At 40.4% G+C, this 19688-nt stretch overlaps 1 protein-coding gene across 1 annotated transcript in view; it reads left to right on the forward strand.

The window, feature by feature from the left end:
- Positions 1-237: 237 nt before the first annotated feature.
- The window catches only part of srgap3 (SLIT-ROBO Rho GTPase activating protein 3), a gene marked incomplete at both ends in the record, with an annotated part of 50516 nt that continues 31065 nt past the window's right edge, over positions 238-19688 (forward strand). Inside the window, 2 exons of the mRNA XM_079218078.1 lie at positions 238-301; positions 13706-13901. Of these exons, the coding sequence (XP_079074204.1) occupies positions 238-301; positions 13706-13901 (260 nt within the window). The remainder of the gene's footprint in view (positions 302-13705; positions 13902-19688) is intronic.

Below are 19688 nucleotides of genomic sequence, written 5' to 3' on the forward strand. Positions count from 1 at the left end.
AAGAGAAGAATGTAACATTGGACTGCTGCTTGTGTGTTATTTCTGCACTGATAAGGTGGTTAAAACTGCGCGGACTGCGGGAATACAGCACATTTACGCTTTTGTTCTCCTCAATGCGCGGCCACTAGAAAGGAAAAGGAGGAACACGCTGCTCCGTTTTAAGTCCGGGATCATCACCTATAAATACTCAAGATAGTCCTCGACCTGCAGGCTATCATCCTAACAGCCCGAGGAACGATGTCATCTACGAAATTCAAGAAAGATAAGGAGATCATTGCGGACTATGAGACCCAAGTGAAAGGTGCGGTGTGAGTCTGTCTGTGTCCGCTCTGTGTGCATTGTCTGACCGCTGAGCAAGAGCCCGTTTACCCTCGCCCGTTTACCCTCCTCCGTGTTTGTGCTTTTCTTTTGATTATTGCACCATAGGTTGTGGCCATCCACCTATATATATTTTACACACATTGTGTTCTAACAGAGAGCTCTGACAGGCTCCCCCCTTCCTTCATGGCAGGTAAACCGTGACAGTCAATCCAATGACAGAGCATCAGAGTGCGAGCAGCGATCCGCCGGCTCTATTTCTTTCTCCCTCGTCTGCACAGCTTTCTTAGATTAATTCATCAACAGCCAGAGGGATGTCCGTGTGCTGAATTATCATTTGTCATAATGTGGTTAGGACCGTGGTTGTGCAGCTTCATTGCCGGGTAAAATGATCCCCCTACTGAAATCAGTGCAGGATGGAGGACTGGCTGTATTATTGCACCTCATTCTTTCACATTTTGTGGCCTGTGTTTGGTATATTGTGGCTGGTGTGGTTAGACATGTTGATCACATGTTTTGGAATAGATTTAATGCATTCAATACATATTCATCATTCAGTCTTATGATATCAAGGTGGCTTCAGCTTTAACCTAATCACTCGCCTGGATTATTATTATTATGGATCAAGCAATCTGGCTTAATGAAACCTTTTTTCAATCCTTTTCCACACTCCAAGGTAACTTCACCACTGGTATGATTTTACTACTATTTCAGAATCCTAATTAGCTCAAATCAGAGGGTCAATTATAGACTGATGGTTTGGCAATATATATTAGTCTTAGTGAATGATTAGACTGTATAAAGTGCTTGCTGTCGACCATTGTGTTAGACATGTGGTCAACTTGACTTTATTGGTTACAGAGTCAACCTATGATGAACTTTGTTGATCATTAAAACATATTTAGGCCTTGTGAAGAAAGAAGATGATTAATAATATATTCCAAGTATTTGAAGAACACCCAAATAAACAACCACACAATACATAAAGTGACAGTTTATTCTGCCTTGTGGTGTAAAGATGACGGAGGCATACTGTACATACAAGCACAGTAAACTGGTTATGAGCAGACAGTTCCCTAAGTGGAGCTGGGGTTCAGTTTCAAGGCCCTGGACCCATTACTGGCACTCTCACTCTTTAGTGGTTTCCCTAATGTTACGCCTCCGGGGCTTCAGTTGATCATCCCCAGAGTATTGTACAAGTCCAGACCTTTGGATGCTAAGAGTGTGAGCCGTTGCATTTAGGCTTCACATTCATCTTTGTGTTGATTATTGTGATTCAGCTGCCAGGGCTACCACCTAGACTGTCTGTGCTTCTATAACCTTAGTTTTGTCTCGTCATTCAGAAAATTGCATGTCTTGTTTCTGCCAATATCTTATTCCGCTACTCTTGATTTTACTCCAGGCCATGTTTTTGGTAATTCAGACATCAATTATTCATCTTAGATCTCACTGAGCCATGGGAGAATGACTCTAGTTTCACAGAGCCAGGCCCTGTGTGCTGCCTCTTTGCATTAGACGGGGCCCTTGAACTGTGGGGGTATGAAGTAAATGTTAATTTATGGAGAATGCTGCTTGTTTCTCATTCACAGCTGGTTTGTTGCATTGCCTACAGACATGGAGGGCTATGCTCCCGACATCCACAACCTCACAACAATGGCAATGTTATGAATCGAAGCAGGCAGTGAGCGAAGCGTAATGAAATTCAAATTCGAAATTGCACCTGTCTTCCTCTGAGTTATTGCTTTATTGTTAATGTGTACATGGCAGAAGGGGACAAATCATCAGTGTGTCATTGATTGGGACAGAGCAACATCGCAGGGTTTCTTTATTATGTATGAGGTCTAATAAAAAAACAAAAATCACTTGGTTTCAGCAGTGCCAGTATTTTGGCTATATGGCAAAATATTGTTTCCTTAAGTATACTGGCTATACGTGTTATACTATATAATGCAATTCCTCTGTTGCACTGTAACAAACCACTCTGGTCTAAGATCTTAACCACAGTTAATGAATTCTTGACAACCCTGAGGGTAGCTCCCAAAGCCCAGGTCTCTGAAGAACCTTGGGAGATGGTGTTCACTTTATTCAAGCTGTTCAGCTGGCAGATCCTGCATTAGCATGTCAATAGACAGGGTTCATATGCTGAACAGAAAGAGGCTGACTGAGGAGCTTGAACTCTGTTTTGGAGCTTACCACCGTGTGTTTGCTGGACAGCACAACCCCCGGCTCCTGTTTGCCAGTCTAATAGGCAGTTTGTGAAGTGTTGCTCCCGGGCTCAGCCATCAGCAGCTGTTTGACATTTACGCTCCAGGTTCTAAGGCTAAAATATGGCTGCAGTATAAACTTCCACAGCCGTAGGACAAGGATGAACTGAACCATCAATCTTCATCATCTAAAACTGGATGCTTTACAATTCCAGTGAGCATAGATTACTTTGCTTGCTTGACATAGAAAGAGAGGATGATAGCGGATCAAGGATGAGAGAAGCAGTAATTATACCATATATGAACACAGGAAGAAGTTTTGAAACCAAACCGAACACTTAAATGAAAGTAAAAGTCAAGACATCCATTGTCATCTGCACAGTTCAGTTTTTATTAAACTGGTCTTGTGTTTACATCTTTTGGCTGTACTGTACTTTGGCTCGAGAGACAGCAGGTCGCCTGTTCAGTTGGCTGAGTTCCTTACTTGGAGTACAGCACCGTTTCATCCCACTCTCATTTTCTTACATACGGGAACCTTAGTGTTTGTATTTTTACTGCAGTATTATGGAGATAAAAGTCTGCGTGATCAGTGCTTTAACGAGTTGGTTTAGTTTGATGGTATTCTTTTCTTAGATGTAACTACTTCTAACCTCTAGTCTAACTCCGACACGACCACGGCAGTCATTACCCGCACTGACACCAATACACCCACGCACACAGACAGGCATACAGAAAGACATATTGTGTTTGAGAGGAGGCACAGTGTTAATTTGATGGAATTTAAGACTTCATTTGCTTTCACTTATTTTTCCTTGAGGCTACAAACAACGGGTCTGATCAGGGAAATTAATACAGGCAACTGCTCTTGGGAATTGTTCTTACTCTTTAATGTCCTGCCCTACCAACCACACACATACACAAACACACTTGAGGTGATACAGTCTCTGCTGGTTCCTCCCAAGCAGACCAAATAAAATCCTGAAAATAATTTGATCAACATACATTTCTAACAGGACTTTAAGTCACAGGCTCTACCATATATTTTTTCCAATTTCTGCAGAGTGCAAACTAAAGTGTCTTTTGTGCAGTTACAGTAAAATGTGAGCACACACACCTTTTTTTAAATCTAAAATGATTAATTATATAATTGTATGTTCTTTGCAGCTGTACATGTCAATCATTAGCTTGCAGTATGTACGGTTGTGTTCAGAATCCACATTCTTCACCCCTTATATGAAAATAAAGCTACGGTATGTCTTGTGGGATATAATGATCCTAATAATTACCTGAAAAGGTGAATCAGTTTGGTGAAACGCTGATGAGAACTATGTGAGACACTATGTGTGTCTGCGTGTTTGTTGTTGCTCCTGCAGGCTACAGACAGCTTTTCTGAAGGCGAAAAATGTTTTTTATCAAAGTAAAAATGTGTTGATCAATTGATGCTAGTAATGTTTATCAAGACCAGAGCTTGTTACTGGGATTTGGTCATTCAGCTATCAGCATCCTGCCGGGCCACATGAAGCTGGCTGAGTTGGGAGAGAAATGGTCGCATTGACTCACTGGCAGCCTGTTTGGCAAACCTGCTGCTGACTGAGAGAACATTTGCAAAGAGAAAAAAACATGTACTAGCTATTTAGAAAGAATAATCTTTATTGGGACAGCTTGTTTATTCTTTGGTCCAATACATTGTGGGTTTCTAAGGGTTGGTTTGTTTGTGTGCTGTGGCAGCGACTAGTCAAACCAATGGCACCTTAAATTGCTTCGTTGCTGAGTTAAGATTGTGGGATTTCATTCTGTGAGTAATCAGTGAAGTGAAGTTTTTAGAAAAGTTTGACATTTCAGAAAATATGCTGGTTCACTTTCTTATCAAGAGTTAAGAGTAGAAGATTGATACAGCTCTTGTGTGTGTAAGCTAACTATGAAGCTACCTCCAGCAGCCAGCTAGCTGTGCTTCGCATAAAGACTGAATATAGAAGAAAACAGCCTGAAAACAACAGTTTTTTGTACCAGGCTGTTATTTCTGCTTTAAAGTTGGGAATTTATACATGGCGGTCTATGGGATTGACTTGCTTTTGGAGTCAGCCTCAAGTGGCCATTTGAGGAAAGCAGTTTTTGCTTGGTTTCCTTTATCAGCACCGGAGGTTTATGTTTGATTTAATCCACATAAAACATTGTAAATTCTTTGTTTTTTTCAGGGTTTATGTGCCAGACTATTTCTTGCTAGCTTTTTATCTCTTCCAGTCTTTATGGTAAACTAAGTCAGCCGAAGATCACATCTTATTTGAAGAGTAGAATCACTCCTCCTATTTAATGCAAGAAAGTAAATAATTGTGTTTCTACACATGTGGAACTTTTCTTGTAAATTTCTTTGTAACTAATCACAGTAGTTTTGTTTTCATTCAAAATGTATTAACACAACTTCAGAGGAAAGCAGAAGTTTGACAAAATGTGTATTTGTCATGTTGATATAAGAGGCAAGTCTACCGCATACACTATCTTAGACTCAGATTAAGTGTTTCAGAGCTGTTACCATTAAAACAACAACAACAATAGAAATGTATGTCATACTGAGACATATCATCATTAGGGTTGGGTACCGAGAACCGGTGCACCGGTTCCAACACGTCTGGTACCTACCGGACCGAAAAGCAACGCAGACTTCGGTGCTTCCTTCCGGTGCCTGAGCCAATTTAAATACTTTTTTTTTTACACTACTCTGTAAAGTTGCACGGTATATAGATACTAAAAAGGTAGCGCGGTGCCCGCACATTAAAAACGATTATTAAAATAGCGCGGACCAGAGCACACTCGCTGCTCTGTTTTCTGTCTGCCTGCACGCAGAGCGGGGCTCGAGGGGGCGGGGCTTCCAGCGCTCACACACACAGCGCGCACGCAGAGATCGCTGGAGACACGAGCACGAGCTTTTGAACGTCCGTCCTCGGCTTTCTGGAACAAATCTCTCCAGTTGATATTAATGATGACGTGTAGTCCAGTAAAGCAGCAGTTTGTAGAATCCAACAGATTCTGAGTTCTGTTGCACACGGTCCCATCAGAACACCTGATGCTTGTGTCTGTTCTTTTTTAAATATATATTTTTATAGTTTGAAGTTAAAAGGTTTGAAGCTGTAGTTTGAAGACAAGTGTTTTGTATGTACTTATTTACTTATATCTCTAGTATACTTTAAACAGTTCATAATATTGTTCAATTTGAAGAAAAAAAATGGCCTTGGCAATAAAAAAGTGTCGGTTCAGGCACCGTTTAGGCACCGGTTTCGTTTTAAAAGTATCGGTTTAGCACCGGTATCGGAAAAAACCCAAACGATACCCATCCCTAATTATCATGCAGTCCGCCATCAGAGTTATCTCAACTCTGGTCTCTGTAAACTCATGAACTCATGAATGCAGCTGCCACTTGATTAATTGAGAGCTTGTTCTGCCTGTTTCATAAGGATTCGAGAGATAATAAGCTTTTCATGAAACTGGTGATCTGCCAGGCGTAGATTATCATTTAAGACAGTCTCTGTATTTTTGCTCTGGTTTGTGTGCTGTCCTTGATTAAGTAGACAAAGGGTCATTTAAACAGAAAAACACATTCATTGTTTCTTGGTTATTTGGTGCCAGTCAGTGCATGATTTCACATCTCCTTTTATTCTGTTGTGTCTGCTGAATGAAAACGCCATGTCAACACCATGATTGTGTTAAGTCCAGTAATGCACTGCTGTTTGCTAGAGGACTGAAACCTAGTTACAGGGCTGCTACACTTAAAATGAATTCACATCAAGAGTGAATGGACTGACATACCAATCATGCATTGCATTTGTAAGTTTTCAAAACGAATAGTTATTGAATGAATGGATATTTTTTTATATACAAACTGTATTTTCTTTTTCCACCTTACAAGCTCAGGTTGAAGTGCTTTTAAGGTTTTAATGGATTCCGACTATATGTTTGTAGTTTTTTTCTTCTAAATGCCACAATTTAATACAGTTATTATTTTATCATTAAACAAGTTTTATTGATGGTCTCAAAAGCCTCACAATGTGACAGAGGTCATTGACTGGCAGTTCAGTTGCTCCCTTATTGCCTAGCAAATAGAAAAGAACAGGAAATTCTTTATTACCCAACAAATATAGTGAGATGAAGCAATAGTTGAAACAAAAAAATTAATTAATAAACAAACTTCCTGTTCAGAAACTGTAACCTTAGAAACAGAGAAAACAGGGCAAACAGGTCTAAAAATAAGTCCCCAACGAGAGTTTGAAAAAGTGACTATTTGATGAAGTAATGAGTTAAGATCCTCTAGTGTAGGCTGGGGACCTTCTAAATTAACTTTATTAGGAAGTGCAGGTCCCGATAAAGACTTTAGATAATTAAAGAGTGTACCTATTTGCAGCTCATAAATCCCTCTCACCCACCACTGGTGGTAGAAATAGAAGCAAATATGGCACAGCCTTGTTATTATTAGGAGCGCAAAACTGTGGCATTTTGTTTGATCTGCTTTAAGTATTTATTTACTGCAGAGCTACAACTAATTTCCTCAAAGCCCAAGGTTGTATCTTTATATTGCTAGTTTTGTCTGACCATCAGTCCAAAACCCAAAAGATATTCAGTTTATTGTCACATGGGACAAAGAAAAGCTGCCAATCGTATATGGTATGCAGCTCATGCAGTTTACAGTTTACTGTAATTGCAGTATATGATGTCAGGATGTACAGAATATAAGGAGCTCCTTAGGCTGTTCAGAAGCCCACACACCCTTCTTTTTATGTATGCATTTAAAACTTTCAGTGCATTTCTAAATACAATATGCTCTGCTGGGAGTATTTTATTTTAAGGCGCTCAGGAAATAGTGTAATTAGTTTGAGTGCTTTGATCAGTGGACACCTTGTCAGCTTTACAAATGTGTCCCACGTCTCAGTGCATACATCCCTACGTGCATCCTCACTCAATGCTGCCACCCGTCCACATCCATTAGACTCCACCTCTCCTCCAATAAGCTACTCCCTGGAGACAGTGCACGCCTGTGTTGCCATGGAAACACCTCTCAGCCTGGTCCTGCTGTCCTGGATCCTGGATACAGCAGTGATGGGCAGCTAGACGCTGAAAGGGCGTGTTTCCGTTTGGAGTTTTATATGCTTGGGCTACTCTGAAGCGTCAGACTGATAACGTGATGACGATACAGCCGATACAGAGGAGGTCTGGGGTGATTTTCCTCTCCTGGCATTGTGAAGCAGAGCAAAACAAATGTTTCTTGTCATCAGGAGTTGACTGTTTTTTCATTCAAAGCAGTGTGGTTTAAGGTTTATTACAGTTTAAGAGACTTAAATAAGCTGTTTATCATGTAGCGTATTATCACCAACCAGTTGCCTAAATGGCATTCATTTTCAATGAGAGGCTAGAAGTTAGTGGAACTATTGCATGAAACAAGCTCATTTGATTGATTCTTACTTTGACAGAACATCCAGTGGAAAATCTGATAAACCATCAGATAATTAGGTGGGGGGATTAGGAGTGAGGGACGACCCAGAGACTGACAGCTGACATCTTGCTGCGGGACGCTCCGTCGGTTCACCTCTGCTTAGCCATTGATTGGTCTCAGCTCCTGTTGTCTTATCTTTAAGTACATGTGCTGCAGCAGCCTGGACTAATGAGGGAACAGGCGAGAGACAGGCAGAAAAGAACCTGCACTTACATCAGGAGCATGCCCTTATGAATCCAAAATTGCATTAATCATTAGGGATTTTTAAAAAAGAACAGAGAGGTGGAGGATTAGTTCAACGACTGGAACTTGTATTATAAGACTCAGTGCAAGGGGCAGAGAGACAGTGAATTAAGGTCTGGATAAGGGTTGCGTTTGTCTCTGTGTCTGCTTTTCTTGTGACTTTGGCTCTGCAGTGTTGAGCACAGATACTGCAGCGCTGAGTTGGGGATTAAGTTAGTGAAATTTGGCTCAGAGTGGCTTTTGTCTGGTGTGTGTGTGTCTACACACAGTATGTGTGTCTTACTGCATGGTGATGTGAATGCCTAAAGATGTAATTTTCAAAGTGTTTAATACCTTCTGAGGCTGGTTGTGATTTATTATTTATCCCCATTACACAGAGACATGCAGTTCTTGCCTCCACAGTCATTGCACTATTATCCAAAAACATGAAGAGGAAAACTTCTCATAGATTCAGTGAAACACTTACATGCCTGTAATTATCTGTAGAAAAGACGTATCTACTGTCAAACCCATCAATATGGAAGAAAGATAATATTTTAGCCTTATTGCTCTACAATGTAATGATCCATCCCTCCTGTTCCTTTTCTGGCAGCCTGCTGCTCTGTACAGCACGGCTGCCCTCAGAATACTCTGCAGAAAATCCCCCTCAGTTACTCAAATCGTATCACTACTTCATTGCGTTAAGACATCACGTGGCCCTCTCAAACAGCAGACTTGCATTAAAATGCTGCACCGGTGTCCTGAATTGAGTTCAGGAGGAGGTGCAGGTTAATTTTTACGAGCTAATAAGTAATGTCTTGTTCTCAGCCCATACATGTCTCCATAATACATCAGAGCCAGTGATACCCTCTCAGTGCTGAGGAAATTTCAAGTGTCCTTTCTAGTGTGGATCAGTTTTACATTCGTAGGGGAAGTTGTTGACAAGTTTTTGCACTTCTCAAACCACACTTGCTTCATTATCTCTGATGTCTATCTGTATTTTCCAAACGCTCATATTTTTGCCATGTAAAACATATCTTTATATAACACCTTGCATGATAATTGAGAAGGAAGCTCTCATTGGTAGCATTTGTTTTTCTGCTCTGTGCGATGCTACCAATGAGAGCTTCCTTTTCAATTTTCATGCAAGGTGTAATATTAAGATGTGTTTTACATGGCACAAATATGAGTGTTTGGAAAATACAGATAGACATCAGAGAAACTGATAATGAAGCAAGTGTGGTAGCTTTTGTTTTCTGTTCTGTGAAGGTGAGTGTTGAGTTTAACAAACATTTTTGGGAGGAGTGCAACTCCAGTAGACAGTTCAGTTCATTCAATTGTTGCTAGAAACATCACCATACTGTGCAGGGTTTTGTCTGTTAGGGTCAAATGTCAAGAATCTTCAACATCCCACTATTGTTTTCCGAGGGTTTCCTGTGTGTCCACTGTGTTTTCAATTCCTGTCCTTAAACGGTGAAGGGGAGATGAACGAAGGGGACGCAATCTTTATGATGATATATACTGTCTGCTCTCATAATATGTCATTTACAGAATATGTCATAATGAACGTAGTAATTTACAGAGCGGCAGCTATGGACCAGGTTGCAGAACATTACAACATGACTACTGACCTCAGACAGCTAATCAGACTTACTGGAGATCTCAAGCTAATGCACAATGCATGCATATGCACATACACACACACACACACACACACACACACACACACACACACACACGCACACATACACACACACACGCACACACACACACACACACACACACACACACACACACACACACACACACACACACACACACTGACCACTCCAGTTCAAAAGAAAAAATGTATTTTGATTTCAGTAGATCGGAGAAGTGCAATAATACTTTCTCCACTATTATTACACTTATTATGAAAGGCAATTTTTCATAAACTGAACTGGTAGCAAAAAGGGGATCTAAGGGAACCTCACTGTATTGTACTGTCACCTTCCTCTGCTCTTGAGCAATGAGCATGCTAATAGTTCAATAGTTAAACTAGTCCCTAAAAGTCCCTCTTTCAGTCGGCTCAGTAATGTTTGCATATTTCATTTTAATAAGAAAAATATCTGCAACTGTCTAAAAAGTTTGTTTTTAAACCCCAAAAAACAGAGAAGCTAATGCCGAATTTATAATGATTTGGAAAAGCTTGCACAGAGCTGAAGAGATGGTTTTCCACACAGAGAGCTGCATAGATGCAACAGGCACCTCCTAAATAATTAGTTACTATGCACCTGCACTGCAGATGTTTGATTGGACTTCAGAGCTGGAAAATGGATTTTCTGGACAAGGACCATCACATCCTGTTACAACAACAACACCTTTATGAAATCGAAGCACAGGAGCTCCTACTCACCATCGGACTCTTCCATATTTGTTTCCAGCCATGGAGTTGTGTTGGGCCAAACTTAAATGGAACTATTTAATCACTTTTATCACATAAATCCGAGACCACCTGACAAAAGATTTGAAAAACTAATATATAACATGCAAAGCGGAATCCACTGCAGTACTATGTATGCCTGGCGTGTGCGAGAGGTGCCTGCACATAACACATAGACGCACAGCCGCAGGAGTATAAATCAAGCTGAAAGTGGGGCATCCATGTTTAGCATCTTCACATAGAAATGTGTGGGTTTAAAGCCTTGTTATACATGTCAGAGAGGAATGGAAGTGTGGCTGTAGTTCATGAGACATGTATACTGGGGGTATCCATAGATCATATAGAAAATGAGATGTCTCTAATGTCATGCATACATCTTTTTAACAGCTTTAAAAGCAATTGATGTGTTTGAACCAGTTATCATTCTGGAAAGCAATGAAGGCATGTGTTGTGTGTCAAATGACTCAATGTGTGTTTTATGTACGCCGTAAACGCTGGTCTTTTTATTTCTTCACTTCATGGTAGCAAATCCGAGCAGAAACAAATATGGACATCAGAAGGATGTATGTTATTCAAGGAGTGTAATAATAGTGCACAGTACTTATGTTGGTGGTGTTTGAAATAGAGGAACAATCATTTTCACTTTAGCTTCAGGTCTACATTTACATTCTCCTCACAGATTGAAAAGAACCACAGAGGGGTCCCTCACTTTATATAAACCACACAGCCAGTGAAGCCACTCAAAGAGCTGGGAATACTTAGGGAATAGTTATCCAATTGCTCATGGTTTCTGAGAGGAAAGGCACAGTACTGGTGTGCGTGACCTATTTTTCCAAACTCATCTGTCAAATGTAGAGCTGCAGCTGCTGGCTCAGAGTTCCCTTTTTGTGAAAGACTGTTTTCAAAAGTCCTCCCTGTCACTCATGCACATCGGTGTCACATTTTCCTGGGGCATTTCTCTCAGCTCGGCTGCTTTGGCACTGTTTTTCTCTTTTAAAGAAAAATAACAGAACAAAAAAACTAAAAACACTGCATACAGGGAACATAAGTGCACGTCTGGGACAGCCAGTCATCCCCATCAGGACTGAAGCAGTTAAGTGGTATCTCTCCCTGAGCTCTGGTTCAGGGCTCCCACTAAAAACGGCGTTCTAAGCCGTCAGCGCTGGGAGGCCCCTGGATGAAGGAGAGGGCTGGGACAATGGTTAACCACAGAGTGAAGCATGCCGCTCGAGGCTAAAGCCAGGCGGCACGACATCACAGGGAGAGAGAAGTCTCGCCCCCACAACATCACTGTTTCAGTTCAAATGGCAAGCTTCCCTTATGCAGTGGAAGCCTGCATATATCCACAAGGAGGGCTTGGCTGACCAAATTACACCCTCAACAGCATGGAAACAGTCTGTGTCACTGCAGTGGTTTCACCATTCAGTCAGCAGTTCATCTGCCATAGCTCAGATATGCATAAAATCCATCCTTCGTCCTTATTTTCTAGGTTTATTACTTGCAATGACTCATGTTGTAACTTAAGGATTTTACAACATGCAGTGACTTACATTTAGGAAGTTACTTTTTTCCATTTCTGATTTCAAGTGCTTTACCACGCAGGCCTTTTAATGACAGAAGCAAACAGATAAATACAAGAAGTCCTTTTGAGTGGATGGAAACACTTAATCCATTGGTCAAATACATTCTGTTCAAAGCATCATGTGATAAGCTCACTTATTTTTCCATCACACTGTTTGTTTGATGAATTGCTAAAGATAACACTCAAGAAAACACGGAAAGCATACAAGGTGATGATGATGATACCACTGCTGGATGTGCTGTAATCTTGAATTCTTGTCATTTAATTCTACTGCGAGACTTGACTCAGGAGCTGCACTGAGGCAAATAGTGTTTGTATGTGACAATAAAACATATTTTATGTGAGATGATCAAACAGCATTTTGGTTTCAAAATAAAAGATGCTCATTAGTCCAGGAGCTTTCCCTCTTGAGAAGTGACACCACTCATCCTGTTTGCAACAGCTTCTTCCATCAGGTTGTGTTTCTATTCTGCTAAATAGGCCTTTCTCTGTTCCCGAGCAGGGGCATTATTGTTGCTGATGACAGCACTACAAAGCGGAATCAGGTTCCTCTTATGGGTTCCCACTGGCATGAAGGATCTGTAGTCTGCCTGGCAGCATCAGGTTCCTCTCAAGGAGAAACGTTACTCCTGTACTTGCTCCAAGTGGGAGAGTGCATTAGCTTCTCATTGAATCAGTTTTATGTCACAGTAGGTCCACAGTGTAGATCCCTATCATACAACATGAGTCGAGTTACAGCTTGGCAAAGAGCCTCACTGCTCATTCCCACTCTCAGTATACAGTAGATGCTTGATGTTGCTGCTGGTCTCAGGGAGTGCAATGAAATAGCTTTAAATAAAAGTATTTGATGATTATTAATTGTGTTCACCAAAAATGTGATATACTATAAGATTATTGATGATTCATTTAGTGACCCTGCATGGCTTGTGTGAAGGTTTTTAATTTTCCTGAAGTATTTAAAATATTTGTAGCACAAATAGCTATTAGTTATTATTATATTATAGTTATTGCAATTGATTATTACTGTCAGTCAATCACTAGGCAGCATTTTCTCAAGATTAGCATACAAAAGTCATTCCACAGCATTGTGTTGCCCGAACAGATGTTGAGGAAATCCTGCTTCACAGTGTTCACAAGTGTTCCTTGAGTATTTAAAAAAAATAAATAATATTCTGTTGGTGGCTGATGGATCAATCTAAACATATTTGTCCTTTTATTTGTCATATTTGTCAATCAACATCATTGTCAATCCGCAGCAACCCGACCAAGGATCATTTTGCTTTTCCACTTTACCTCATTTGGTTCATCCAGTAAATGAGTACGTGGAAGACAAATACCTGAGAAATTTTTTCTTCAAGGGCAAATAATGATAATACTCTTCATAATATGCTTGCCAGGTTGTTTATGAGCAAAGCATGTTGTAACAGCAGCATCAACAGTTGACTTACACCTTTTGTGTTTTCTATTTTGATGGACAGAGATCCGTAACCAGCTGGTGGAACAGTTCAAATGCTTGGAGCAACAGTCCGAGTCTCGTATCCAGCTGCTGCAGGACCTTCAGGAGTTCTTCCGCCGCAAAGCAGAGATTGAACTGGAATATTCACGCAGCTTAGAGAAATTGGCTGAGAGGTTCTCCTCCAAGATCCGCAGCTCCAGGGAACATCAACAGTTCAAGTGAGTTTCCCTAGTGGCCTCATTTGCTGATTAAACGGATACCTCTACAGAGATTGTGTGAAAGATCATTGGTTTGGTTATATATCTTTATTTGCTTTCCAAAAACATCTAATGAAACATTTGAAACGCTGACCTGATTTTCAATTTTTCCTTTGTGCACCTTCACTAAAAGACTGCGACCCTTTACTGCCATTTATTTGCTATTTGTTTGAAGTTAAATTATTGCACATTTTTACTTCAAGCCCCCTGAGGCCAATTTGTCATTTGTGGGCTATACAAAATAACTAAACATTTTTGGAAAAAACAAAGTGTAAAAATATAGATCAAGTTGATCGAGTTTGCACTATTTTCTCAGTCCTGGGCAACCAAAGGCAAAAATAAAGCTCACAAATGACTCACCAATGCTCATTAAGCTTATTGCCATTGACACATTAATAACTAAAGGCAACTCAGCAGTATATCAACATTTTAATCGTATCTGTATTTCAACTACTGGGCAGTAAGAAGACATTGTTTAGATATATATATATATTTGAGTGAGTAAATCTATAATAAGATAAAATTGGATTTTGTGAAAATGAGGGGGAAATGTGTACCTCATCCTCTGTGGAAATGAGGTCTTCATTTGCGTGTTGTAGCTTGAAAGCAGCATCCTTTTCATATTAATTTTCCTAAATATAGTTTACTTTAACTAAACAGTTTTTTGTTCGGTTTAAATTTATTTTTGTAAAGCTTCTGTCCCCTTTTCCTTTCATTGTTTAGCAGACCACAGGGATGTGTATGCCAAGTGACTTTATCCTCCTCTAAACACTCACTATTTATATCCTGACTGTGAGGCCCAGCCCTGCTGCTAATCACAGTGCCTTGTTAGAACTACACAACAAAACTCTCCAACATCATTATATACTGTAAAATAATATCTATTATTACAGTCAAGATCTCTATGACGTCTTCAAAGGTCGGCTGGCGCGGCCACGCGGATGAGGATGCAGTTCATTAAAGAAGTTAAAGACTGTTAAAGGCTGCACGGAACAAATCCAATGCACTCAGTATTGTAATCTTGCACTTAACTTTATAGGAGAAAGCTTTGAGTGAAGCTTTGTGCTTCATTATGTTTTAAATTGCATCGATGATGTACAAATATAGAAAACTCTGTATCAGAAACCTGTGGAGGTGGCTATTAAATGTAGATGAAATTTATCCAAACAAGAAACTTATCAGTGAAAACTGTTATTGGCACTGTATGTGTTTGCTGACTCTTAGCGATGGATCTTTTTATTTGTAGGTATCACTGCAATACTGTAATGTTAAGGGCTAACAATGATTCATTAATTGTCAGGGACTAAAATGTGTTTAAGAGTGCTCAAAGTACCAACAGTTTGCTGTACTAAATTATGCAAAATTATTTTGTAGAATTATGTAGAGTTATATTATACAGTAAATCATTTCCAATTACTTTTACTGGATTTGATTATTTAACATGTACTATTTTAATGAAAGAAAGTCTAAGTCTGTTGAGAGAAATGTAAAGCCAATGGTGAAGTTCAAAAGCAAAAAGCATAAATGGATCTTCGGAGTCAAGGTAACAATAATCCACTCGTAGCCTCGACCGATTTAGATTTGCAACTCGGGAAACACTGAAAAAAAAACGGGATTGTCTGCACAGAAACCACTAACACACTAACATGTACATGACTCACGCAGGGCATGAAATTAAACTCTGCCACTCCTAAAATCAAGCACCTCTGGCGAACAGGCAAGTTTGATTCAGACTGCAAACCAACCCAGCTGTGATCTGGCGGCAGATCACCGACATGAATCTACCCCAACATATATATAGTCCAACTCCAGCTCGGATTCTTGCAAATGGAAAAAGCAAGATTGCATTCCTAACATTTTCATATTTTGAATCTTGAAAGGTCTACTATTAAGAGGTCTGGCTGACTCTCAAATTCTCACTGACCTGCTGCATGACAATGTTATTACTAGCCTGCTCAAACAAAAACAAACAATAATACACAATTAATACATTTAATTGGTTTTAATTCAAGCTGTGTGTGCATGCAAGACCTGGGTATCGATCATGTGACCCACAAAAACAGATATACTTGCGCATCCCGCCTTTCTGAAATGTTGACATCCATCCACGAGAAGCCAATTCACAGTATTAAATATTCTTCATTTGAAGAGAAGTGAGTTGTGTTATGAAGATTATTAAATTACATTTATAAATGCCAACCAAGTGGGTTACAGGTTCATAAAAATAAACCTGGTTTGAAGTTTGGAGATATGTGCCTCACATTTCACTGTTAATTTGTAAAAGGTGTGTGGATAGGATGTACACCAACTGTATGTATGAGAGCAGTGTGTGTGTGTGTGTGTGTGTGTGTGTGTGTGTGTGTGTGTGTGTGTGTGTGTGTGTGTGTGTGTGTGTGTGTGTGTGTGTGTGTGTGTGTGTGTGTGGATTTTACTGCATAATTTGAGTCCCGATGTGTTAGAAGAGGTTTGCTTCACTGTGGCGTCCAAGACTTGGATGATATAAGACAGAGCTGTGCTGCTGATGAGGCTCAGTGGCTTAACCTTTGGACTGTACAGTCGATCTTATCCACACAGCGAGGAACAGGTGTGAGAAGAAAAAAAAACTAATCCTCAGACACATGTTCTAATAATATTACACTTTACACTCACATCCACAGTATAGTGACCTAAATGGACCACACTTAATGATTGTCTTTTTATGCAAACCCCTGTATATTGATACTTAATTTAGCATAATGAAATTATATGAAATAATAATAAAATGCATAATGTTTAAAAATATGAAACAGTACGTCAACAATGTGAGCTAAAGAGCCGAACTGAAGCAGTTACAGACCACACAGGAATTGTGGGTGGGTGGCTACTACACTTGTTTGACATGTCTCGTAATACTCGGTCATACTGAAAGTTTGGGTTACGTGTCATTCATACCACACACACACACTCTCTTATGTATTTGAATGCACACTTGTGTGTTTTCCAAGTGTATACAGGCTACATGAAATGTCAACTGGCCACTATTCGTCCAAAGTGAGTTTTTTAAGCATATACATGATTGCACCTTGTGCCAATAACTCCAGGTCTGAACAGATGGGTAACAGCACATCCTGGTGACATGCCCTGTTCTGTAGCAGGCCTCACGCTTTAGTGCAGTTAAGTTCATGGCGAGCCACCAAAACACCCAATGGGCCTAGGCAAGAAAAACACTTGTTTGTCTAATAAAAACACATAGTTGGCATTAAGCCCAACCATGCAGGACACACCAGCAAAAACATTAAAAAATATTTTAGATAGTTGCTTTTGGTTTTGTCTGAGTTATCACTAACTCTGTATTTCATCCCATGTAGCAAATCTGAACTAGATCATTTTCGTGTAACAGTCAAGGTCACTGCAGAGGAGCACTTCAGGAGCAGTCTAGAGTCTTGTGCCTATTAAAGCGTTATCATTTTAAGGGACATCCAAAACAGAGCAACACAATAGAGTCATCTTGACCAGTACAGACTTCCATATGTGTTGGATCACAGCCGACAGACTGCTGGCTGAACTCTCCCAGTGCAGATTCATTAGCAAGCTGAATGCCACAGTGATTTACAGCTACTGCAGCTACAGCTGCACCACAGCAAAGATCATTTTGCTTTTCCCCTTTACCTCATTTGTCTCAGTGAAAAGAAACACTGAAGGTTTAAGGAGATGCTCCACACTGCAGTTGCTGTGCCAGATAGCGCACCACTACCTTTATCTTACTGGTTCACAGTTCCTGATTGACAACAGCTAACTCGATTATAATTATGGAGCAGACATTTCAAGGTATATAGGGGATCGGATTAATAATGTAACACATCAAAATAGAGTAGATTGGTATCATCTGTCTGTCATACGGGCATATTCAGAACATAACTTAGCACCATTAAAAAGGCAACTCATGCAATATTGATATGGAGAATAACCTGTCTGGGAGAGATAAGAAAGGGCTTGTGCTAATGTCTAAATTGGTCTGCGTGTGTGTGTGTGTGTGTGTGTGTGTGTGTGTGTGTGTGTGTGTGTGTGTGTGTGTGTGTGTGTGTGTGTGTGTGTGTGTGTGTATCCAAGCAAACGGTTTGGGATGAACTGGGGGAGAACATTGTTTGGTATCTTTGCAGTGCAAGATCTTCGTACAGTTTATGTGAATTATTTCAGTTTTAAAGCTGCTTTTGCTCATTTCCATGTGCTGGCTCTGGTCATTTCATGGTCAGAATGACACAGCTTTGAAAATGTATCAATGGATATTCCGGCGTGTTTCTTTTAAGAGCAGTGTGAGGCTGCCTGTAGCAACAATACACAATCTTAATAGAAATGTGATGCAATGCAATTTAGTTATGATATTATTATGACAAAGGATGTCTGCTGCATAGTATCATGTGCACCAAACTACAACTGTACATTTAGTAACCATGGCTGCTCTCAGGAGCTTCAAGGTGCAAAGGGTAAACGGTTAAACTATTTCTCTTTTGGCTGGGTTTGTTTGAACACAGCAGTCCATTCCCTGATTGTGTCAGGTTGACAAGTCCAGCTGGTGGAAGGCAGCATGTCCAACATCAATAGATTAGCTGGTTTGCAGTTTGTTTTTCAGATCTTGTCAAAACCTTCATTGACTATTCAGTGGGCTGCCCTCTGCTCTGGCCCCCGTGCAGCTGTGCATTATTATATGTTGGCAGTGGGTCTGCTCATGAAAAAAAGAAGAAAAAAAAGTTGCTAAATGATGTGCAGATCAACACTGTAGCATATTGAAGCCCTGCTTGAAAACAGGGGCAAAATGAATTTGAATGGCAAAGCTGGCTGCATGTGCCCACGCTCCCCTTGTCTTTTGAAACTGTGTTTGGCTCCTTTTCCTTTTCTTTGGCTGTTTCATTGATAAGCAGCAGGCAGGCAATGTGGAGGGGATTAAAGGCCTTCATAGAGCCGGGTCCTGGTTTGATAAATACACACTTCCTTCTGGAAATCCTGGCTCAAACACATCATTGGCCCTGGGTGATTAGATGGTGGCATCCAGTGCGGCCATGACTAAAGCATATGCACTATTCTATATAATGCTTACTTGTTCAGGGTATGCACATTATGGAGACAGCTTGCCATCAGTTTATCCTTGAATCAAAGGATTATTGCAATATTCTCCAACCATACACTCTTTCTTTGTTTCTAAATTTTAAACGGTCTCTGCATCAGATCTTCTTCACACTCCTCCGTGCATTCACAGATTGCACTGCATGTATGTGTCTGCCTCACAGAGACAGCGAAGCAGTGCATAACTTGTAAAAACCATGGAGACAGCTAAGCAGTGCTTTGCAGTATGAGACAGATGTAATAGGATGCCAGAAAGATGCACTCGTCTCTCCTCCTCTTCCTTCTCTGGAGACTCGGGGAGCTCATTGTTTGCCTTCTGCATGTTAATGATATCCTGTGTATAAATGCCGAGGGCATGGAGCCATCTAAAAGCATCTGAAGGCTTCTAGATTAATTGACCCGCGTGCGGGCTCTTAACCAATACTCAGCCTTTTCGGAGAAATCAGCCAGGAGAAGAAGGTACAGAGTAGACATGAATGAGTTTTACTGCATGCTGAAGTCAATCCTTTGTGATGGATAAGCCTCTATCTCAGAGCCGGTATAGAAAAGGTAGTGTCTCTTTCCCATAAAACAAGTTGAGTAGCTACATTTATTGCTGTGTTAAAATACTTCCAGAGATGCTGCTGGTACACAGGCCTAATTATCAAC

This window comes from Taurulus bubalis (assembly GCF_910589615.1).
Source record: "Taurulus bubalis genome assembly, chromosome: 5".
NCBI classification, from domain to species: Eukaryota; Metazoa; Chordata; class Actinopteri; order Perciformes; family Cottidae; genus Taurulus; species Taurulus bubalis.